This window comes from Talpa occidentalis, unplaced genomic scaffold (genome assembly GCF_014898055.3).
Source record: "Talpa occidentalis isolate TD23 unplaced genomic scaffold, MPIMG_talOcc4v2.1 talOcc4.6, whole genome shotgun sequence".
NCBI classification, from domain to species: domain Eukaryota; kingdom Metazoa; phylum Chordata; class Mammalia; order Eulipotyphla; family Talpidae; genus Talpa; species Talpa occidentalis.
Genome location: NW_023604972.1, coordinates 138,257,258 through 138,281,137, shown reverse-complemented (window position 1 = coordinate 138,281,137; position 23,880 = coordinate 138,257,258). Strand labels below are relative to the sequence as shown.

At 60.1% G+C, this 23,880-nt stretch overlaps 1 protein-coding gene across 1 annotated transcript in view; it reads left to right on the top strand.

The window, feature by feature from the left end:
* Nucleotides 1-10,542: 10,542 nt before the first annotated feature.
* ICE1 (interactor of little elongation complex ELL subunit 1) overlaps nucleotides 10,543-23,880 on the top strand; it is a 39,711-nt gene continuing 26,373 nt past the window's right edge. Inside the window, exons 1-10 of the mRNA XM_054688513.1 lie at nucleotides 10,543-10,626; nucleotides 16,400-16,458; nucleotides 17,251-17,286; nucleotides 18,440-18,457; nucleotides 19,159-19,270; nucleotides 20,499-20,575; nucleotides 21,312-21,349; nucleotides 22,944-23,026; nucleotides 23,163-23,202; nucleotides 23,292-23,348. Of these exons, the coding sequence (XP_054544488.1) occupies nucleotides 10,543-10,626; nucleotides 16,400-16,458; nucleotides 17,251-17,286; nucleotides 18,440-18,457; nucleotides 19,159-19,270; nucleotides 20,499-20,575; nucleotides 21,312-21,349; nucleotides 22,944-23,026; nucleotides 23,163-23,202; nucleotides 23,292-23,348 (604 nt within the window). The remainder of the gene's footprint in view (nucleotides 10,627-16,399; nucleotides 16,459-17,250; nucleotides 17,287-18,439; nucleotides 18,458-19,158; nucleotides 19,271-20,498; nucleotides 20,576-21,311; nucleotides 21,350-22,943; nucleotides 23,027-23,162; nucleotides 23,203-23,291; nucleotides 23,349-23,880) is intronic.

Genomic DNA, 23,880 nt, shown 5'->3' with positions numbered 1-23,880 from the left:
CAGTGCCTCCGGGCTGAGTCCTGCCTCTCCCAACTCCACACGGGATGGACACTCAGGCCATCCCCACTCAGCTCTGCCTCCCGCCCTCACCTAGGCCCTGGACACCCGGGGGTCGCCATGGGCTCCCTCTGGAGCTTCGCAGGAAATCGGAGCCCCTGGATTCTCGCCACCCACACCTGGAACGGGCCAGGAGACAAGAGCAAGGCCGAGCCCGCCGACGGCTGGGCCCTCACAGGAAGGCGCTCCCGGCCTGTCCACGGCGAGTAGGGTGGGGCGGGGGTGGGGGGCGTGTTTCGGGGTGAAGTCTAAACCAGCAGAACAGCCTCCCAGGACAGACGAGGCCCTCGGTGTCCACCCCCACACACCCTCAGTCGCCCATCAGTGTGCCCAGCCCTTCCGACGGGCGGCGCTCGCCAGCATCACACAGTCACCCGCCGCGGGGGCGGCTCTGCCTGGGCCGCCTTCCTCCCGCAGCAACATCATCCACCGCTTCGCCCGCCAGCGCCGCGGCCTGTGAGGACCCCGGACCGGACGGCTCTGCCGATGCTGGAGTCTCGATGAGCCCTTGGGTGTCTAGTTTGTGGATTTTGTGCTCCCCAGATCACGTAGTTCTGCGAACAAGTGGAAGCGCAGTAAAATATGATTAAAAAATAAATCATCAGTTTTTAAAAAGCCGGTGCACGTTGTCGCTGGGGAGCGCCCCGGGAGCGCAGTGCGGGTGGACGGAGCGGGCGGAGGACACTCCGGCCCAGGGGGCGCCTTTGTGTTGCTGTCTGGACCCCTGACTGGATCAGCCTCTGGCTCCCCTCTCTTCCCTGCTGGTCCCTAAAAACTAAGCTCAGAGGCAGCTGCTCAAGGCCTCCTGGCAGCCCCTGGGCTGTTCCAGCACCCACCGTGCCCACAGCTGCTGCGCCGCTGGGGGGTTTCCCGCTGCCCCTGCCCGGTCGGCCGACCCTGACTCCCGGCAGGACTGTCCCGGCCCCGCCTTCCTGGACGGCTCCGCTCTGCGAGCTCCTGGGGCCCGGCATACTGTCCCGTCGCTCGGGCTGCTGGGACGGGCTCACACAATTGTCCTCTCACGGTCTGGAGGCCAAAGCCAGGGAGCTGACCGCCGCACGCCTGAGGAGAGCCCCGCCGGCTGGCACCACCCCTCTCGCTGTGCCCTCACTGCCCGAGCTCAGTCTGCCCCCTTCAGCACAAGGGTTAGCAGATCAGGGGCCTGCTGAGAGCTGGCATCCAGGCCACTGCAGGGGAGCAAGAACTGCCACCCCAAAATACATCTTTTTGGGAAAAGCTTGATTGCAGGGCGGGCTCTGGAGGCCGTCAGGGAGACCCAGGCTGGCTCTCGGCGCCTCCTGCAAGGCCTGTTTCCGGTGAGACCGGGCGCTTCTCTGGGCATCGGGAAAGCGGGCAGCCGGGTGCCGCGAGGCTGGAGTCTCTCAGCGTGTGGGACGCTGCCCAAGGCCTCCCGTGGGGCACAGCAGGAGGCTGCTCAGGTTTTCAGCCCAGCCCTCTGGCGGCCGATGCTGGATGCCAGGGGACAAGAGAGCAAAAGGCGGGGGGCGGCTTCCGCGGGTGGAGGGGAGAAGTGGCCTGGGCAGTGGACATTCTGTCACTGGAGCGGAGGACACGAGAGGCCGGAGACACCTCCTGACTGAGGTCCGGGGCCCGGAGCGGCCGCTGGGGAGGGCAGTGCTAGGCTGGACGCGGGGAGCTGCCCCCGGCGCCAGGGCGCTGCTGGGCAGGCGAGGTCCCAGGGGCAGGAGGCCTTCAGAGTGGCCGGCCACAGCGGCCCCCCTTGTTCTTGGAAACACAGAGCCTGTCAACAGAGTGGACTTCGCCTGGGGCCCCAGGGGCCAGTGTGTCTCCCGCCCAGAGAGTGGGGGTCTGGCCTGAGGGCTGGCCCCGAGGATCCTCGCCTTAAACCCTCCCCACACTCTGAGCCCCCAGACCACGTGGCTGAGCAATGCTGGGATCCCCAAGCTTGGGCGCAATTTTATTCCTCACACTGGACACGAGGGAGAGACAGAGGTGGATCCCGGGGCCACGCCGCCCGGGCAGCTGTGCCAGCCGCTGCTTCCATCCCATTGCGCCGCTCCCGGCCAGCGCGGGCGCCCCGCTCGGCTCCGTGCTTGGTCCTGGCCCGCGTCCCTGCCCCTCCTCACAAAACAGCCTCAAGGCGGCTCCATCACCAGGATGGGGCATGAGTTTGGTGTAAGCAGGGCTAAGCCGACAGCCGGGAAGTGGCGGGAGATGAGCCGGGCGGTTTGGTGATGTCGGCGCCGTCTGCTCGGGAAAATGAGCCTGGCCCCGGCATCTGTGACATCACAGCTCTGGGGATGGCGGGGGAAGCGCCCTGGTGAGCGGGGTTTGGGGGGCCCTTGAGCAGGGGCCTTCAGCACCCCAGGAGTGCACTTGCTGAGACAGGAAATCGCAGCTTCCTTCCAAACACAGGAGGGTTGGGAGAGGAGGTGCGTGCAGGCCTCCGCCAGCCTCTCCGGGGCAGCCCTCTCCCTCCGGAGCTGACTGCAGGTGGGGAGCTGCCCCCCGCCCGGCGCCCGCCCAGGATCTAGCTGGGCCAAATGTTTCCCTCGCGACATTTCCCTGAAACGCTTCCCAACAGCTGGTGAAGACAGACCGGGCTGCCCAGCGCCTGTGGCATCAGCTCGGAGCTTTCTCACGATAGGAACAAAAACACCCAGCACAGGCTCCAGCAGCTCGGCCACCCTCACCCTTGCCTGAACCGCCACCCTGAGAAACAAAACCCCTCAGGAGAGCTGCGCTCGAGTCCAGGGCGCGCGGTTCACAGTGGTCAGGCTGTGGGGCAGGACCCTCTCCCCCCACAAGACACCCCAGTGGCTCCACCTGGCTGACCCAGCGCAGTCTGGGGACTGCCGGGACGCGATCGTGTGGGGGAACAAAGTCCAGGTGAGCTGGCGCAGGACAGGGGCTCGGCCGGGCCGGCCGGGCCTGACCGCTGAGCTCCGGGAAGGGAGGCCCCGTCCTTAGGGCAGGGCTCTGGGATGTGAGGGATTCAGCTGAAGGAGCTTCTCTGCTGCTCGCCCTGAGGGTGGGGGCCCGGGGGCCAGGGCTGCAGGCGGCCTCCGGGATCGGGGCCTTCGGTCTTACGACCCAGAGAAAGAGGATTCCGCCATCAGCCCTTGCTGGGAAGCAGACTCTGCCCTGCGCTTCCCCGGGACGGGCGCACGGACGGAGGCCTGGCCAAACGCCAAGGTCAGCGCTCCGGGGCGCCCGGAGAGCCGGCCTCGCGTGCCCGGGGGCACTGTGAGCTGATGCCAGGCGGTCCTGGAAGCTTGCTCAGGGCGCCTGCTGCGCAGGGACCGCTGCGGATTCCGGAGCGGGTGGGCGGCCTGCCCTGCTCCTCCGTTCCCGGCAGGGAGGCGGGCCAGACGCGCGGCCAGGCTGGGAACTCGGGCTCAGGTGCTCCCTGTCCGCGACTCTGGTCACAGGCACCTGTTTTCACTTTCACTCTTTGCTTGAGTAATAATCGCAACCAGGCCCTTCCTGGGCACAGAGCTGGCAGCGCTGGCCCCCGGGACGCTGACGCGGCTTCCTGGGCTCTTGGGGAGCGCCAGCCACTCCCCGCTCCCCCACTGTAGCCCCCAGAAGCCCTGCCACAGGGGCATGTGCAAACATGCTTTCAACAGCACCCCCCCTTCTGTTCCAGAAAGCTCTTTCCTGCAGCCATTTTGATCAACCTCGTGGATTCCAGGGGCCCAGGGAGACCAGCATGAGAAACCGGTCCAGAGGTTAGTAAAGGAACAGAAATGGAGCCCCAGGGTCAGCGCCGAGCTGTGGCAGGGGCAGGTGCGGGGCTGTTCGGGCCAGGGGAGGGGTGGGGGGTGAGGGGAGGTGCCCGGCCTCGCCCTGCCTCGCCCCCTGCTTGGGCGACCTGGGTCTAGACATCCCAGCACATGCAGGCCCAGTACAAGGAGCTTGGACGGAGCATCTGAGACAGGCAGCCGCTCACCGCACAGGGGACACCACCCCCAGGGCTCCCGGAAGGGGGTCTTTAACGGGGAAACACTCCCTCCCCCCAAGAGAATGAAAAATCACTGTCTCACTTAGCGAAATCCACACAAATGCATGCGCCCCATTTGCAAATCAAAGCTGTGCAAGCCAAGGAGACTCCAGAGAGAGGAGTTGTATCAGCAGAGGGGCCCCTGAGGCCAGCCCCTGCTGCCGCCCGGACTGGGTCCTCACCAGCTTGTGAGCACAGCTCCCCCGCCACCCGCGGCCACCTGCCCCGTGAGGCTGCCCCTGCTCCCCCCCTTCCCCGCCCACCAGCCGGTGCAGGGCTCCTGGGGTAACTAGCGTCGCTGCGGCTGTCCCAGCCGCCCAAATCAGTGGTTTGTGTCCACGATGCCAGCAACGCACAGGGTTGGGGGCGCAGAACACTCGTGTGAGGCCAGACGCCAACAGGGTGGGGACCTAGAAAGATGGGGTGCAACTGCTGCCCCTTGGCACAGGTGTGTGGGGTGGCGATCCCTTCAGGGGTGTAGGTTGGGGAGGGCAGCCAACAGGTCGGGCCACCTGTGCTTCAGGTAGAGATGTTCCATGAAGCAGACCCTTTGACAGGTACACCGTCCGCGACTCCCCCTCCCGCAGGTGTTCTGCCTCTCAGCACCTGGTGCCTGTGGGAGACCGGGTGTCGTGCAGCAGAGGTGTGAGGGGGAAAGGATGTCCTGAGCTCATTCCATACAGGCTGTTTTATATCGGGGCTGCCCTGTAACAGAGGGTCTTGAGCCAGAGAACCCAGCCAAGCGCTGGCACTGACCCTCAAAGGCCTTGCAAATAGCTTCTGTCCCCACTGACCGCCAAGCAGGCTGCAGGCCCCTCCTTCCTGAGCATTTCCAGCCCTGAGAAGATGTTACTTCCACGCTGAACTTGACCGGCCACTTCTACAATGAAGTGCATTCACCGCCCATTTGAAATGCAGGTTACATTGTATTTCGGAGGCCCTTGGTGGGAATCAGTAGGACTTGGAGAAAACCCTGGGACCGGGCCTCCCCGGGGGCGCAGCGGTTGAGCGCTGGGTTGCGAAGCTGCCCGCAGCCTCTACAGCGCCGGTTCGATCCCCGGCTGCTCCCCGGCCACCGGAGGAGGGTCCCGCATGGCGCGCAAACCTCTCCTGCCGCCCGCTGCTCCCCTCAGCAGTGTCCTTCGGTCCTTCTGCCTGCTCTGCTCCCCGCTCTGGCTCTGGTGAATTCTCTCACCCTCCCGCGCTTCTGACTGTACCCAGTGCATGTATAAACAAACAAACAAACAAATAAATAAAACATGCCTCTATTTAAAAAAAAAAAAAGAAAGAAAGAAAAGAAAACCCTGGGACGAATTAGAGCTGGTTTGGGGAAGTTTGCATGTTAATAGTGGCTTTTTCACTCGCCTTGGGATCCTGCTGGTTAACTTTATCTGTCACTTGGCTGAGCCCTGACACCAGCTCTTTGGACAAACACTCCTCTAGATGCAGCTGTGGAGATAGTCTGGCGTGTACTGAATACACAAGCGGCAGCAAATCTCCTTGATGGCAGGAGCTGGGCACGCACCTGACTAACGGAGAGAGGTAGGAGCAAGGGGTGAGTTTTCACAGGCTCCTCTCTGTGGCGCTCTCCTGGGCAGCCTGCCTCCTCCTGCGCCCTCTGCTTTCAGTGTGGTGCTCCACGGAGCACTCTGAGGCGCTCAGCTTGGCAGGTGCTCACCAGCCCAGGAGGTGCCTCCTCCCTGCACCTCCCAGCGCTGAGCCGCCTGGAGCAAGGCTCACGTGCGCTCAGCCCCAGAGGTGGGGTGTGCTTGTGCTGACTTCTAACAGGAGCCCCTGCTTTCCTGGGGAGACACTGAGATGAGGAAGTCATGCGTTCTATTCCCACATGGGGGATGCCGTGCAGAGCAGGAATCACCCCTCAGATGGACCAGGGGAGGATTTGGGGATGCAAATTGAAAAGATAACTTTGGCAGGAACGAGGACCTGCCGTCTTCCTCGCTAAATGAGCACCACTGGGTTCAAGGACCATAGATCATGTCTGTCACGCTTAACGTGTATTAAATTCCCTTTGCTTCCCTCAAGTCTTACACCCGTGACGCAAACAGGTCGAAAGCTTAGCTCCATGGCTGCCTGCGGAGACCTGCTTTGCTCTTCATCAATGAGACACCAGGTGCTTTGCAAACAGCGCTGAACCCTCAGGCGTCCTGGTGAGTGTGAGCAGGCGACCTCGTTCCGGGGTCAGCACGGGAGGTGCACAGGAAACGTACTGACACGCACAAGGCAGTGCCGGCGCCGCTGCAACCTGGAGTGTCCCCCCACTGCCCCGGCTCTGGACGGAGCCGCGCTCCCCGCCCGTTATCTCGCGTGTCACCTGTGTTCTGTGCGCGGACCAAAGCCTGCTGTGCGAGCCGCTGTGGCGCCCCCGGGAGACAGTGACCACACGTGGTTCCCAGCATCTGTGGTCCCGCGCTGGAGCACAGAGGCCGAGAAAAGCAACCGTGGAATGGGGGGGGGGAGAGAACCACAGAGTAGGGCTAAGCGCAGTTGCCCCCTCTGTGAGACTTAGCCACTATTCCTCCATCTTGTGTATAACCGCCATCTTGGTATTTCAAGTTTTGCTTACTCAAGACTAATTAGCCTGCATTCCAAAGAGGGTTTATGACCCCCACCCCACTCTGGTCTTATCTCTGATGGCCAGCCACAGTGGAGCCCAGTAATGGGTCTAATTGGCCATAAAATAGAACTGAGCAATGCAGGCCAATGATGGGGTCAAACTAGCCATAAAATAACTGTGTACCCACCATTATTAAGAAATGCACCTGTGTAATCAATGAATGATACACCTATGTAACTAATGAATGACTGCCAACATGATTTAATTTTTAGAAGTCTACTGGTATCCCTATATAAGATCCCTGTCTCCTTTGTTCAGGGCTCCCGACCCCCACCGTTACATCGGTGCGTGTCGAGGGCCCGGTCTCGAGCCCGTAATAAACTCCTTTGTGCTCTTACAGCGGTTGTCTGTGTGTCCTTGGGGGCTGCACTGGTCGACGCTGGGCACAACACCCTCAACGCCCCAGGGGCTCAGGGACAGAGCACTGGTTCTCAGCCACTGGGGCGCATCACGGAGGGGGGGCTGGAGGGACGCCAGGCGGAGGCACGGTGATGGGCAGGCCGCACAGTGGTGCTTTAACAGCCAGGCGGGGCTACATTCGGCTCCAAACTGAGCTTACAATAAAAAATGGTTTGATTTCTGAGCAAACTCGATCTTCCCCGGAGAGGAACGCGGTTAGCCCCGCCGACTCGGCGTCACCGGAGGGTGAGCTGGAGCTGAGGCCAGGGCCCGGGGGCCATGCCAGTTCTTGGGATGGAGCTAGACCCCGTCGCCGAGCACGGTAGGAAACCATGGAGGGAAGGGCACTTAGGACCAAGCAAGGGGGCCCTTGAATGGGTAGATGGCAAGTGGGTGCCCACACTTGTCTCCTCCCCAGGGTGCCCCGCTGACGGTCTTCCCTCCGGGAGGAGCTGACAGTCACACATGTGGGCGGACTCCATTTACAGCTAACGCGCGGGGGAAGACAGACACCTTGTGGGCACGCAAGGGCACTGCAGCCGGCAGGGAGCGATCAGAGGCCGGGACCAAAGCTCCCTTCAGGTCTTGTTAGGCTCTGGAGGTTTGTCTTGGAGTTTTGACCAGGAGCATGCCTAAACACGCTCTTGGGCCTCCCTGGCAGCGCAGGGTTAAGTCTCAGCACTAGGAAGCTATGGGCAGCCACTGCAGCAGGAGTTCCATCCTCGGCCAGGGAGCTACCCACATGGCACAGCAGACCTCTCCTGTCTCCTGCTGCTCCCCTCAGCAGTGGATTTCAGTTGACCCAACTGTTGTTCCCCACTCTGTCCCTGGTGAATCCTCTCACCCCTGCACCTCTGGCCTGCACCCCGACTCTCGTGTGTATAAATCTTTAAAAAAAACACGACACTTCCTGAGTAGGCTGAAGATATGTTTTTAAAATGGAAAGTACCAGCGATAGTTAACAACTATTCATATTGTAGTGTCCACAGACCTGGCTGTCCTTGTCACTTTTCACGTAATGACAGCCTGCTGTGAGGAAGTACCAGCTCAAACAGGTCACCAGCTGGAAAAGCTGATTGGGTGTGTGGTTTCAAATGCACTGCTGAACAGTTGTGCTTATCACAATGACAAATGGGTGACCCATGCATCAGAAAGAGGAAAACTGCAATTTTCAGTCATTTTCAACAAGTGGCACACCCCAATTCCCACTATTACTTAAATTGCACTTTTTTGTACAGCCCAAAACGTAAGAATTATTTTTACATTTTAATAGGGTTCTTGAAAGAAAGCTGACAAAGACAAATATGCAGCAGGGATGCCTATGGCCCGAAAGCCTTATCTTTCCTCTGCGGCCCTTCAGTTTGCTCCCCCAGCATCACACCAAGACCTGTTTCTTTAAACGTCTCAAGAACCGATTTTGAGACAGGCAGCAGCAGAAACGTGGGAGCAGCGGGTCTTGAGGCTCCATCTCCGGAGTGGGTTGCTGGGGTGAGGGGCGCAGCAGGGCCTGCCAGTGGCCTTTAAACACAGAACAGGCCGTCAAGCTGGAGGCTTCCTCACTTGGTCCCCCTGTAGCTCTTGGGCTGGGGCTCTCCGACTAGCTCCCACCTGTGGTGGGGTCGCTCTGGGCTGCCTAGGCACTTTGAGGGTTCTTAGCCTGCTGCTCTGGGGACTGGCTTGCTGCCTGTGGCTCCTGCCTGGACCCTGGCCTCAGCTGAGCACAGGCTACCTGGGGTTGCTAAATGGCACCTGGCTGCAGGCTGGCAAATCTGTTCTTTCCCTCTGCTCTCCCTAGTCTCCCTTTTCCTCACTCTCCTCTCCATGTCTGCATTTTGGGCTTGTCCTGCCATCTAAAGCATGTGTGTGAGAACCCACCAGCTGGGCTGCTCCATTTCAGCAAGAAATGCGCTTTCATTTTTGAACAGAAGAGGTGATACTCGTTCGCCTTCAATTAGTGGCAGCAGATCTGATCCACTGTGACTTTCACGGAGCACTACTGGGCAGGGCACTTTGCAGAATTTAGAGAAACTCACCTCAAAGACATAAAAATCACTTTAATTCAAGCCAAAATGTGGAGTTATAAAAAATTACTCTGTGCTAAAGGCCCCCCCACACCCCCCAAAAAGGGAGTTAGCATGCTTGGGGGGGTGGAGGTGACCTGGAGGACCCCAAGGGGTAGAAGGGCTGATGGTGTGTGGAGGCGGAGGCCGGTCTTCCCGGCCAGGCGAGGACAAGGACGGTGGAGCAAAGGTAGGCAGGGGCAATGGGTCAAGCGCCTGCGAGGCTCGGTGTGCGGGGCGCGGGCCTCCACCGCGAGGGAGGAAAGGCTCCGGAGAGCGGGCGCCTCCCAGGGCTCAGGCGCTCCGGGAAAAGGACATTTGGACCACTTGCAAGCTCAGCCACCGCGGACGCCCATGCCAGCCCCGACGCCCGCCCTGGCGCCCTCAGGACCCGGGTAGGTGTGTTTTCCCTCCCTTCGGGGTCCCCGGTGTCTCCCCAGGTGCGTCTGCCTCCCTGCTCACCCCTCGCCCCCGCTGCACCCCTCCTCTCCCGGCCCGCCAGGCCCTTCCCCGGGCGGGGCGTCGAGCACGGGACTGGACACCGGCCCGTCCGCCCGGGCCGGGGGCCGCAGGCTGCGGGAGGGTCAACGCGGGCGGGAGGCGGACCCCGCAGACGAGGCGCGAGGGTCGGGGTGGGGTCGCCCCCAACTGCGGCCAGGCCCGGGCTTCCCCCGCGGCCGTCCTGCAAGGGCCAGCTCCGCGGCTCGCCCAGGGCCCGCGTGCAGGCCGCCGGGAGGCTCGCGGGGGACGGCGGGTGGCCCGCAGGGCCCAGCGGGCGGAGGGGGCGAGGGGCGGCGCGGGCAGCCGCGCCGGGAGCCGGGTCCGCCTTCTCCCGGCCGCCGCGGCCCCTCCTGGCGCCGGCGCGCTCGCCCGGGCCGGCCGGGGTCCTCCGATGCCGCGGCGCCTGGGTGACGTCACGGGCGGCCCGCCCCGCCCCCGTGGGGCGCTTTAGGCGTCTCTCTCACGCCTGCACCGCGCCGGCCCGTGGCGGAAGAGCAGCCCCCACCCGCGGAGGAGGCGCACCCCGACGCCGCGCCCCTCGTGCCTCGCGGTGCGGGCCTCGCCGCCGCCGAGGCGACGCCGCTCCCCTCCCGACTCCGCTCCGGCGGCGCCTCGGGCAGCCCCGCGGCGCCGGGGGCGGGGCGAGCCAGGGCGGGGCGGGGCCTGGCGGGGCCGCGTCGCGCTCGGGGGCCGCGCCGGGCGGCGTTTCTCGGTGGCGCCCGCGGCGGCTCGGCCCGACCGCCCTCGCCGGCCCCACGGGGACCTCGGCGCGCGGATGGACCCGCCCGGACGCGGCGGGAGGCGGCCTGGCGGGCGGCGGCCCCGGCGGCGTCAGCAGGCCCAGGGCGGGGCCGAGGCCGCGGGCCCCTGAGGCGAGCGGGCCCGGCGCGCCCGGCGGAGGCACCATGATGCCGGGCGAGACCCGCTCGGCGGCGCCCGGGACGGCGGCCGAGCTCGCGCGCTGCCAGGGCTGCGCCTCCATGCGGCAGGTGAGCGGCGGGGCGGCCTCTGCTCGGGCGCGGGGCGGCGGGGGCGGCGGGGGCGGGCGCGGCCTGGGCTGGCGCGCGGGCCCGGGGCCGCCTTCGGCCGGGCGGGCGGGCGGGCGGGCGGGGCGGCGCGCCGGGCATTCCTCGCCCGGGGCAGGGCAGGGCAGGGCCGCGCCGTGGAGCCTCGGGGCCGGCCTCTTGACGCGCCGCGTCTGGACCGAGGCCGCGGGCCGCCCCGCGCAGCTGTCGGCGCCGGGCGGCGCGGGCCGGGGCTGCGGTGACCCGGCGGGTCCTCCGCGCGCAAGGCCGGCGGCCCCGGGGCGCGGCGGGCGGCGGAGGGGAGCCGCGGCTTCAGGTTCCGCAGCCCGGGCTGCCCGCGGCCCCCCTGGGGTTGTGCGTGTTGCCTGCGGGACGCGCCCCGCGGGGGCCGGGCCGGGCCGCCTGCGGTGTCCGATGCGGGGAGGACGCGCGTGGGGGCCGCGCGGGGGGACGCGGCGCAGACCCTGGAGTTGCTGCAGCCTCGGGTCTGGGGGGCGCGGGGGTCACGTTCCGGGAGCAGGCGAGGCGGGAGGGAGGGAGCTGGGCCGGGCGGCGGGCGCGTGGGGCGGGGCGCCCGGCTGGTGAGAGCGGACTGTTTGGAAAACCCGCGTGACGGCGGAGATCGCGTGTGGAAACCCGCACACCCGGCGCCGGCCGCTCCTCCAGGTGCACGGACCAGGTCACCCGGAGACGCCCGCGTCCCACCCCGCCCTCCCCGCACCCCGACTCCTGCCGCGCGCCCCTCGGCAGCGGCCACCCGGCCCCTCTCTGCCCAGAGGCTCTCCTGACCCGATGTGACCCTCCGTTTCTTGCTCTTTGCTCAGCTCTGGTCTCAACGTTGAGTTTTTCCCTCACCAAGGCAGGCGCTGAGCCCTTGGGGTCCGGCTCCCGCGCTCCAAACCCGGCTCAGTAATAACTGCGTTGGCAGCAAGTTAAGGTGACAGGGGCCAGTGGCCGGTGGGACTGAAGTTTAAAGGCTCACAGAGGAGGTCACAGCTGACCGAGGGAGAGACCCTCCGCGGCGGCGTGGACGGTCCCGTGTGCAGGGCTGAGGCCCCCGGAGCTTGGCAGAGGAAGGAGGCCGGGCTGGCCCCGCGGGGCGTGGAGCGAGCGGCTCAGGCGGCTGTCCCAGAGTGGCCCAGGCCGAGTGGCCTGTGAGCAGGTGCTTCTCACAGTCCTCAGCTGGGGGGCTGAGCCCGGCCCCGCACCTTGGACACCTGGCGGGGGGCTGTCTTGTGTCCACGCGCTCAGAGAGGGGGAAGGCTGCCCGGGGTCTCTCTGCTCAGGACGCCGATGCCGTTCAGATGAGCTCTGCCGACCTAGTCAGCCCCTCCCGGAGGCCCGTCCAGGTCTGTGGTGGCGGGGTTGGCTGTGCACAGAGGGGCCTGGGGGGCGCACCAATGCCCCCCGGCAGGCAGGCAGGCAGGCAGGCAGGAGGTGTGCAGGCGGGCGGCCTTACTGGGGGGCCCCGGAGGCCGCTGTGGGGATTTGGGATCCTGCTTGGCTGGGCGGACGGCGCACCGCAGGGTCACATCATGCTGCCTCTGCCGGGGTCTTCAGGGGTGAGCTCAGCCCATCGCGGTCTCATGATCACAGGAGCCGCTGTAGCTTCTGGTTCAGCCAGAGACGAGACGCGCCCTGGTCCCTTTCGCTTGCACAGCCTGCATCGGGCTGCAGCCCAGAGGCGATGGCGGAGGCCCCGAGGAGTCCCCCTAGGCCCTTGCCTCGCCACTTGGAGCAGCAGCAGGAGCCACCTGCCGGCTCCAAATCCAGCGTCCACAGGCTTTTCCCATAAGGGGTCTTGCCCGCGGCCTGGTGCAGGGACCCACCTGGCTGCGCCCGGCGACTTGGAGGCAGACCCAGGGCGAGGCTCGTGGCCCTGTCTGTGGCGCCCGGGAAATCGGGTGGTTGGCTGTGAGTGCTGTCTCTGATGCGGTCCTTGTTTCTGCAAAGCTCCTTCTGCAAAGGCGGGAAGAGATGTGGCGGCTGGAGGGGACACAAGCGGAACAGGTCACCAGGTGACCCCCAGCAAAGCAGTGGATGTGATCAATGCGATTTACGGAAAAAAAAAATGTATTTTGAAAGAATTATGAACTTACTAGAAAAGCTCCAGAAATGCAGAGGCCTGGTGATGTCGGGGTGTTAGCCGGGTGGCGGCAGCTCCCGTCGGAGAGGGAGCTGGATGGTGCCACAGCCGCGGCCCCTCCCTCGGGGTCAGGTCCTGCCCAGAGCGCGTGCTGTGTGGCCACGTCCGCGCGCGCTCTTTGCTCCTTCCCAGTCTTCACTGAGGGAACATTGGGAAAATAGAGTCTGGTGTTGTCTGGGGAGCATTTGCAGGAGGTTTGATGGCACTCTTGGAGGTCCCTGAGGCCACCCACAAATCCTTACTGCTAGGAAGACCAGGCGCGACCCATGCCGGAGTGCAGGGCGCTGGGGGGACAGGCACGGGCCAAAGCAAGAAGCGGGCCGCGCTGCGCTTAGCTCCCTCGGCTCCGTGTGTGACACCCTGAAGCGCTGTGCATTGGGAACACTCATGAGAGACAAACGTTATTGGGGTTTGACCAAGTGGGCAGCCCATGCCTAGGCTGTACCCAAATCCCAGACTCCCCAAAGGAAGGCAGTTTCAGCGTAGACCACGTCACACGCCTCCTGCACAGGGAGCCTCTCCTCAATCGGGGAGTAGTGGGAACCTTCCAGAAATCCAGTTCCCCGAGGCCAGCTAAGCCCACCTGCAGCAGGTCTTTCCAGAGCTACATCTCACTCAGGCCTTCGTGGTAGTAACACTTTTCTGCAGCCACCGTGGGGTGGCGGGGGTGTCTGGCCAACTCATGAGGAGAGGTGTGTGCTGCCAGACCTCCCACCAGGCCCAGGACAGTCCTCTGAGCAGCTCTTCCAGCCGAGGGCGCAGCCTGCTCCCCTGGGGCCTGCCTCCGACCCTGGTCTGTGCCCCGAACATTTCCCTCCTACACGGTTACCTCACGTCACCTCCTGTCGGCACCAGGCTGGCTCCGGGCTGGACCCTGGTGCCCCTTCGCCCAGTGTGCTCAGCTGGGGGCAGAGTCCCTTCCCAGGGCGGGCAGGGCGAGGGGGGCCTCCCCCAGGCTCCTTCGCTCCACTCCAAGTGCTCGCAGGGACACTTGGGAGGGCGCTGGGTCGGGAGAGCGGAAGTGGGAGCGGGAGGTCTGAGTGTTACAGGGCAGGAGGGGGCACCCCAGACCCCGCACCCCTGCCTGCTCTCAATAGGCTCTGCTCTCCGCCCTAGCAACACAAAGCATAGGAGACTTTGATGGGAAGGAACTTTAATACACTTAGGAAACAACACGGGAAAGGCGCAGAATCTGGTTTCTAAATCAAGCACCCAAAAAGTGACCCGTCCCCTCGTGGGTAAAAGTCCACCCGAGCAGGACTGGCCCAGAGCAAGGCCCCAAAGCTGCCTCAGATTAAAGCACCTTCCAGTGGGGACCCACAGAAAAGGGTCAGAAACCACCAGACGAGTCTGGGGGGAAAAGAGCAAAATCAAAATCAAGACAAAAGCCGCCATGGTCCCCTCCCCACGGGTCTCACCCGCATCTGTGTCACCCGTCCACGCCCACAAGGCAAGCGCAGCTTCTTTACGTGTCTCTCGGCTCCATGTGCCTCCTCCACGGCTCCTTCTGGCTCCACCCTGCTTCTTCCTTTTCCTTCCTCAGTCTCCTCTGCGCTTCTCTCCCTGCTCAGCTCCACCCTGCTTTTGGGGGGGGGGCAGGGAGCCTGGAGCCTCCCCTTTTCCTGGGGACCCCCCCACCTTACATGAGCAGTAGAAGGGCGGCGCTGGGGAGTGGGCTAGTGAGAACTGAGTGGCCCTCGTGCCCTTTGGGTCTGCAAGGACACAAAAGGGCAGAGGACTGGGAGTAAATCTCAGCTTTGCAGCGCACAGTAGGGTGGAAGCTCCAGACAGTCGGGTTCCAGCTGCTGGGAGAAGAGCAGTCATCAGAGAAACCGGGCCGTGTGCCGCTGGCCTGGGAGGAGGAGCCCCCCGGAGCTTGCAGCGGTGCCCAGGGGCCTGGCGGTAGGCGCAGTGGGAGCCTGTGCGAGGGCACCTGGTCTGCGGGGCCTCCCTACCTGTCGGGATGCCGCGGCTCCTGGTTCCAGACTTGCTGGCCAGCGTAGTGACATTTCATCAGGTAGAAAAAATTGCTTGGCGATGTTGCAAGCTGGTGGGGTCTGGTGTCCTGCGGCCGGGGCTGCTGCCTTGGGATCCTGCCTCCCGTCTGTGCCGGCGCGGTCGGGCCGCTCCTGAGCAGGTTGGGGAGACCTTGGGGACGTGGGGTCGCCCATCCGCCGCCACGCTTGGGCGGCTCGTGCCGGCCTCTCCCAGGCGCCCTCTTCCTCGGACGCTGCGGAGGCTGCTGTCTGGCTTCTGGGCAGCGGAGGCCGGCGCCGCCTGCTTCCTGCGGCTCTGCCCGTGGCTTCGGTTTATTTGTCTCTGGAATCAGACAGTTTTTGCTTTGCCTCTCCTGTTCTGAGGTTTCGTGCTGCAGCGCCGGGGGCATGTGTTTCCCTGGGAGGAAGGCTCTGTCGTTCGGCGCGCCAGCTACGCGGCTCGCGCTGTCCACCCGTCAGCCCCTTTATTCTCGCCGCGCGTCCCCCACGCACGAGCCCGGGCCAGAGCGGCTGAGGACAAGGAGGGGAAAGGCGTGGAAGTCCTTGAATAGCATGGAAGGAGCCTTGATGTTCGCCTCTGGGGGAGAGGGCCTTCTGGGTCTGGTAGGAAACCCAAGTGTTTAAAACGGACAGCTTCTGCTCGGTGAGTGTTGGCGCTGGGTGCGCGTGTGTGGTGACGTTTTAACGATCCGGTCGCACGCGTGTCTGTTGGTCACGCTGGATGCGGTGTGCCGTCCCTCAAGCGCGCAGCCTCCCGGTGGGCAGAGGCTGTGTGGGCACCGCCAGCCCCAGGGGAGCTGGGTGCAGCGGAGACGGGACCCTTCGGCCTGCCCTGACAGGCCTGGGCCCCGAGGAGCGTGCGGGGGCTGTGTGCCGGGCGCTGGGCAGGGAAACCCGCTGCCTGTGCGTGTGAGTTCGGGAAGGTGCTCAGGGCCCTTGCGCGAGGGCCTGGTCAGCGGCTGGAGAGCGGAGGCGACACACGTCAGCCCCCAGGTCCCCAGGCCAAGCCACGTCCGGCAGGTGGGGCCGTGGCCGAGCGCTTCCGCCCACCCTCTGGGCGCGTCCCTGTGCGCCCGGGGCCTTGGCACACGGGCTGGTGCGAGCAGGGGCTGCGCTGTTCCCGGGCGTCTGTGCGGAGAGATGGGTGGGGTTAGACGCGAAGCGCGCCCTGTTGCGCGCTGGGAAGGGCTGGGCGCTTCCTCCGGAGAAGGCGCGTTCAAGGAAAGGTCACCCGAGAACAGCCTGTGCTTGGGTGGCAGGAGCGTGGGCGCGGTCCCGAGTCCCAGGGGGGCTCTGCGTGGCCGGTACCCGAGCCCCAGGTGGTGCCCCGCCATGCAGAGGGCCCGATCCCTCCTGGCCCCACATTGCTGCTCCTGATGGTCCTGCCCATGGGGTTTTTATTCTCTCATCCGGCTGATTTTCATCACTCTGTCCCCGCTCGGCTGTCTGGGCCTCGCGAGCGTGGCCCGCAGTCCGTGCATTGAAGGGTGTGCGCCCGCTGCCTCCCCAGGCCCCGGCGCGTCCCGGGCAGTCGTGCGCACCGTCATTTACTGTTTTAAAAACAAATGATTGATTGTGATTTCTTTTCTTTCAGAATTTAAATGAACACGTGGAAGCATTAGTTACTTTGAAGCAGAAGATTATCAACATCGAGTGAGTATTCCCGGGTCCGGCCTCTCGCCGCCCGCCCCGCATGGGTGGTCAGCCTGTCCACCGAAGGGGCTTCGGGAGTTATTTTCGCTCAAGTGGAGGGTTGCAAACCTCTTTTCTAAACCCCAGGTCTTTTTAGCTGGACCTCAAGTAAGTTTTTCATAGGTGTGAGATGTGCTTTTTAATTCTGTAAAGTGAGCGAGTTTCCGGGGTACGGGTTAACGTGAATGAGAGATTTGGAGTGAAAGACTCACCCTGCGGGCGCATGTGTGCGTGCGCCCCTCTGCTTTCTCGCGGTGCGCTTCTGCCGCTTTGCTTTACCAAAAATCCACGCGTTCGTGTTTCGCTCATGGAGAGGACTCCAAAGAGAGTTTTTACTGGTACCGCCAAAGGCAAACGCTTACGGCCGCGGCACCCGTCGTCGGCTCGCGTCTTTTCCAGCCACGTGGGGGCCCTGCGCCCCGAGGCCCGCTCCTCCCGGGCTCGCGCATGCCGTGTCCATGGTGCGCCCACTCTCTCTCTGGTCGTGTGGCTTTAGGCCTGGCGTAGCCTCTGGTGTGAACCGGGAGGTTATTTTTTGGATCTGGGAAAGTGAACCATTTCCCCTCTGTGTGAGTGGTGATTCCTTTCTGCAGCTCCGCCTGGCGGCCCGCTGGGCACCCGCGAGGGCAGACGTGGCCGTGTTCCGTGGCGTATAGCCGCGTGCTGCCCCGGGGAGCAGGGCCTGGGGCCTGGGAAACGTGGTTGTGACCTTGTGTGTCTTCCTCTCACCTCCCGCTTCTCTCCTTGTCACAGCAACCTGTTCACGGAGTACCAGAAGAAATGTGACGATATCCTTTTCCTGCTCCTTTGCTGGCGCAGGCCAGCGTTAGGAGACCGTGTGCTCGTTTCCTCTCTCGGAAGAGAGGCCTGCGCTTGCTCGCTGGTGCCCATGCATACCAGCGATCTCTCAGGGAAACCATGGATGCGCTTTTCTAAAACTTGCAAAATTTTTGAAAGAAAAATAATTAGCATAAATATTAAAAATTTAAATTTTTGATTATTCTTGAATTTGCAATCTGTGATGTGTTCATTGGTTTTGGCTTCAGCTACAGGTAAGTATTGATCTTTTGGAAACACGTTTGACATTTGCTCCAAGTGAGTATTTGCTCAAAGTCTGCCCTCCCGCCCCCATCTGCTCCGCGAGCTGAAGTGGTGTGGCAGGTGCCCGTGCCGGAGAGCTGGGCTCCTGATGCGCCGTGTGATTCTGGTCCTTTCGTTTCTTACCCCCGTCTCGGGGCAGAGAGCACATTTCATGTCACCAGATCATGAACTTCTCTTTCTTGCCAAGGTAGCAGGAATTTCAGGAAAGTAAGGGAACACCTCTCAGTGTTACACTTGCACTCTCGCACAACACGTCTCAAACAGCCATGCGCGTGTCTCCACGCGGGAGCAGGGATCTGCGGGAGGCGGACTTGGAAGCGTGACTTTGTGCCGCTTACAGCATATGACTGGCAGCAGGAGATAGATTTTATCTAGATTTTACGTTCTCTGGATTTTTTCTCTCATTACCCATTAAACATGTCCGCATGTGGTCTTAGTAAGTGCAGACTCTGCTGCTGGAATTATGCAGATTTGTCCCACTGTTGGAGAAACGGACAGGCTTTTTGACAGATGAGTGTGGGGACCAAGGCCTTCTCCACTAGCCGCGTATCACTTTGTCTTTATTCTTGGAATTTAGTTGTAGTCAATCATACTTAATCAAAGACTTAATTTAGAGAAGTATAGCTTGACTTTTGATGCATATGTAATTAATAGGGGTCACTCTGTTACAGATGAAACTTTGAATGATCATTTTCTTCCAATTATGATCTTGAACACAGATTATTACATGTTGTTTTTTTATTATTTAAATTTTATTTTATTGCATGTTGTTTTAAAGTGAATTTTATTTTCAGACAAGTATCACAGATAACTATCAGTTTTCTTTAACTGAGGTTCCACAGCTCCAGTTTGCCAGAAGGTAAGCCCCTGATTCTCAGAGCTGATTTGGGGTAGACATTCATCAAACTAGATTCTAAACAGTCTGGGACAAAGTGCCCCCTGGTATGACAGATGGAGAGTGTGGCTTGGAGGCTCAATTCAGGAAGAGTCACATTTCCTGACTGTCAGATCATCCGCGTGAACTTCTTCCTAGAATTTGAAATTTCGCCTCTTAATGGCCAGAGATGAAGGTGTCCAGTTATCGTCTGTGTGACCGGGCCTTTTTACCTGGCTCTTTACCCGTGTGGCTTACACAGTGTAAAACAGACTTGGAAGTTTAGCAGCATTTCACACTTGGTTTACACGTGTCACTTAGAAGAAGGCAAAGGGCGGCTATAAACTGAATCGCCGGTCACCCGTGATTTAAGTAGAATAAACGAGGGCGAGTTTGGAAGAGACGTCTGCGGCCAGGTGAGCCGGAGTGCTGGGCCGGCTTTCCCGGGGCTTGCGAGCGCACTCTCCTTGTTCCTCAGGTGGCTTGTAAAAGAAATAATGTGGTTTTATTAGAATTAAACTTCAATGCCAAAGAAGTGGGACATGAGGGCTGTGTTCTGTCGAGGGAATGCTTTTAAAAAGCGTCCTTTATTCCTTTTTAAGTTAGAAATAAAATCTAAAACCGCCAGTAGATTTTGCAGTTGGCTGTAGACACTTGTGTAATGTTGCTGCATTGTCCGTTTGTAGAGAGAATAGTACTCTGCACCACCAAGTGGAACAAATGCTTCAAAAAATTTCTTCTCTGCAGCAATGTCAGGAAGATCTGGGATCTTTAAGAGCAGAGCTTGAAGAGAAAAAGGTACCTACACTTGTTTTCCTACAGAGCTGCTTCTGCCGTCAGCACAGCCTGAGAATTCGCTGCCGCCGGTTGCGGGCTGTGCTTCCAGGGGCCTTGGTGTGGCGGGAGCACGGGCTGGGGGCGGCGTGGGCCCTGCACGAGTCGCCCCGTGGTGTGCTGGGTTAGGTGCTGTGCCATGGAGAGGTTCAGTAGAGGCGCCTAGCTGTGAATTTGTGTGACTTTGTCTTGCATTGGTTGACTTATCACATTTTTCTTATCTTAAAAGTAAAATAAGATGCAAAAAGTCATGGTGGAGAAATCCTCTTCCTCATTCCAGAGTTCACTTGCATAAAACAGTTCTTTTAAAATGCCGTAAACTTGCCTTTCTACCTAAACTTTGGTTTATTCTTTATAGGAGTCTTGGGAGAGAGACTCTGGCTTTTACACAATAAAAAAATCTGAAGCTCTTCGAGTCAGGCAGCTTGCGGGGGCGGGCACAGCCAGCTGGGCTGGGTGCTTGGCTCCGGGCCGCTCTCGGCGCTGCCTCCCTCTAGTCACGCCGCGTCCACGGTGCCCGCACTGGTGCCCATCCTCGGCCTGGGGAAGCCACACAGCCTCTGTGTCTCAGGCCTCTGCTGCCCGGTGACTTCCGCCGCTCTGTCTGGGAGGAAACGTGAGGCTGGAGTGAGACCTGAGCAAGAAATGCTGACTAGCCTGTCAGTTCACTGTGGCCGGAAGGAGCAAGCCAGCTGCTCTCCTGGCCCTCGCCTGTGAGGCAGAGTCGCTGAGCTCGCCCAGCGCTGGCCAGAGGGTGCCACCCGCGCCTCCTCACCAGGGCGTGCGGTGCTGGGGTGGGTCTGCACCCTTCCCGACCTGGTGACCGTGTGACGGCCTGCCTGCACAGAAGCAGTGATGACGGGGATTTGTTCGTCCTAAAATAGCTTGGGATTTTACTGAATTTTAATTGGTTGTGAGAAAAATATTAGCCATTTAGTATTGTGAAGATTTGGATTTGCCTTAAAGTTAGTATATTTTAAATTTTACAGTTCTGTTTGATTGCTAATCATATCACAGGGCTCTGCTTATGTCCACTGGAATAGTCAATGACTCGCCCTTTGCTTTCCGCCTAATTTATTTACTCTTAGGGTTTGTTTCTTGTTGACATTTAATAACTTAGCTCACCGAGACCGAAGTAAGGCGTTGCTGCTGGTGTTTTAAATTGACGGTACCTCCGTGTTTCTTTTTCCAGAGCTCTCTAAAGCTCTACCAGGACACGCACCAGGAGTACGCCCGCGTGAAGGAGCAGTGCTTGAGGAGCGACGCCCAGTAAGTGCACGTGGAGCAGGCTGCAGGGTAGCTGGTCCTTGAGCTGTGTCTCTCTGCCCTCTGGTCTTGTCAGCCACGATTCACTGTGTCCTCTTGACCTGGCGCTCCTGTCAGCCCGGCTTGCACATGTGTGGAGTGGGAGCTGTGCCCGCCTGATGGGCTGCGGAGAGAGCTGCCTTGGCTGTGCTGCGTTGCAGGGCTGCGCAGGGAAAGAGCTCCCTAGGGCAGGAAGACCGGTGCCCCCCTATCTTGACCCTGTCCCGGGGATGGTGGTCATTCTTACTGTTAATAAGACGGGCTCATCAGAACCATCCAGACCTTTATTTTGAAGTTTAGTACGAAGCTCATGAGCCTCATGCCCAGCAGTCTGATACAGCCGTGACTCAGCAGTAGGTGCCGGCTCTTCCTTATGCCTTCCCCCGCTCTGGCTCGGAAGCCAACCTTAAGCAAGCGCAGGTCCCTGCTGCCCCCTCCGGGTAGGCTTCTGCAGGTCCTGCAGCCACTTCAGACGTGGCAGAAGGTACTGGTTTCTTCGGCCCTGCCCACTGGTGATGCGCAGAAGGCAGGCTCTGAACGCTCAGCTCGCCCTCACGGGCCAGGGGTGCTGCTCGCTGTCACTCCTATTTTTTGTCACATGGGCCTCAGTCACCTGAAAAATATGTGCCACCAATTGTAAATTTTTTCTGCTGAACAATTTTATTTTTAATTGTTCTAACTTTTAAAACTGTGTTACTAGGAAGAAGAAACTCGAAGCCAAGGTGAAGAAGCTGGAAGGTAATTGGGGGAGCACATGGTGGGCTGGAGCTGGGTGCGCTATGGTGCTTGACTAGCGCTGGAGGGTTCTGCTCTGACGTTCACCCCGAGGACAGCCTCAAGGGCTGTGACAGGCACTGCTCAGTCACCAGAGGTGACACAGACGTAGTGTGGCACATTCTGGAAACGTCCCTCTCAAAGAAGAACAGTCCCGGCTGTTAACTATAGAGACAGCCATGCCACAGAGGACTTAACTTGAAAGTTGAATCTTGGGACCTCTCATTCCTGCTTTACTGCCAAGATACTTGGTGTTTAGACAGTTATGGCTCCACATGCGCACTGTGGCCTTCCCTACTTCAGGGTCGGCACGTGGCCCCTGACTGACCTTCCCTGTGTGGGTGGGTTGGGGCATCTGGTCTCCACCTGCAGGGCCATGCGGAGATCCTCAGGGGCAGCCAGCAAGCCTTGCCGGAAACAGACTCTAGTGTCCTGTCTTTTCCTCTTTGTTGGACGGTGGGGCACAGCATCACCCCGCTGGGCTATAGTGGCCACTCAGCTGCCGTGCTGACCCGCTGCGAGGGTTCTGCTGGGCTTCAGGGGTGGCCGCTGTCCACCAAGAGTCCAAAGCAGGAGTGGGGATTCACCGCGACAGGGCATATAGAAGTTATTGGAGCATGTCTGGTCACTAACTCACCTAGCTGAGCCCGTGTTTTAGACTCTGAATGTTTGTGCACCGTACCCCTCTGCTGTGCTGTATATGCTGGCCAGGTGCGGGAAGCGCCACACCTATGCTTCGCAGTGCGGCCAAGTATTGATGCGAGGAATATTTTTAGAGACCCGAGACACCTGTAAGACCATGCAGCTTCCAGCACAGATTTCCTTTAAAGCAAAAGTATAGCCTTTACTTGCACGTGGCAGGGACTTTCCTAGTAAGCGGATGGCGCCCTGCAGGCGAAGAGATGCTGGAGCCCAGGCCCTCGGGGGAGGAGGAGATGCCTCTGTGCTCTTCAGGGGACTGGACTCCTTATAGCCAGTAGTGTGGGAACGTGTTCGGGGAAATCACTGCTGTCAGATTCTGGAGTCATTTGGTGCTTCAGAACCAAGAGCCAGAGTGAAGAATAAGAGCTCCAGAGAAGAGCTGTAAAAATCCAGTGCAGATTTACAAGGTGTTAGCAGTGAGAGCTCTTGGCCTGGTGGAAGGGCCCCGGCAGGAAGTGACAGACAGCTCCTACGGCTGGCGCCGAGAAGAGTCCCTCCCCAGATCAAGGGAACGGTGTTACTTATCTCCCGAGATAAAAGCACAGTTCCAGAACCTCTTGGGTTTCAGCATTGAAGGTCATCTGCACTGGGTTCTTGCCAGAATAGAGGGTTAGGTTTATGCCTGGGTTGGAAAGGGTTCCAAGACCACTGCCAGTTCTGTGGTTGTATAGATAAGAAAGAGTTCCTGTGTGTAGACCTGTCTCTGATAAAGCACGGAAGGAACAGTAACTTTTTACACATACTGTTTCAAAGTTAAGAAATGAGAAAAACTCAGGCCATCAGATTTTGAGTGTTTGCTGAATGGCCGTCACCAAGTTGGTACATTATTTTCCTCTCTCTTCTCCGTGCTCTAAAGAGACTGCCGTCAAGCAGACTCAAGACTTCAAGCAACTGAGAAATGAAAAGAAGATACTTGAAAAGGAATTTAAGAAGACGCAGGTAACAGTCATCGTGCCCGCACGCGGAGCACCCAGCTGAGGGGCACCCTGGCATGTTCTGTGGGCGCATGGGGCCAGGAACATGGCTCCTGTCCCACATACACATCAGGTGTTTTGTTTTTTTTTTTTATTAACAGGAAAGGCTTGATGAATTTTCTAAGCAGAAAGATGAAAAGGGTGAGTATCCAGTTAACGCTTTCTTTTAAAAATTCTGATTGACATGACGTGACATTTTTTTCTAATTGTTTTTCCCCACATGTTTTCAGAGTTGAGACACATCGGCACGCAGATTTCGAGTGACGCACAAGGAAGCATAGACAAGAGTGAGTGTGTGCCAGGCCTTGGCTTCTGTGGGCTGCTCTCGGTGGTTGGCCTCTTGTTCTTATGGTAGTTCCAAAAGTTCCAGGCCCTGCTAGATGTTTCATAGTCAGAGAAGCCGTATACACACACACATTTCTCTTCCTTGTTAGAGTGCGTATGTTTTCTGCTTGCGTTCTGGTAATAGTGAATAAGAGTCAAAAGCAATTTTAAGAAAGAAAATGTAGGTGGATAGGAATTTCTGTACTTCTCAATATGTAAATTTAGACTTTTCTCATAGATTACAACTTACAAAATTAATTTACTTAATTTCCTGGGTGCCACGTGTTAGGAAAAGCTAACGTCAGGCAAGAAACTGTGGTCAAAGCCCGTGTACATGGAGACGGAAGCCCCCAGGGAGGGCGAGCACACAGAGTGGCCCAGGGAGAGCATGTGGCCATGGAACACGGAGTCATGGGTGCAGATGCGACAGCAGCATCCTGGGGCGCCTTTGGAAAGTTCTCGCTTTTTATTCTGTTTATTAGTTGTGTGGTGCTC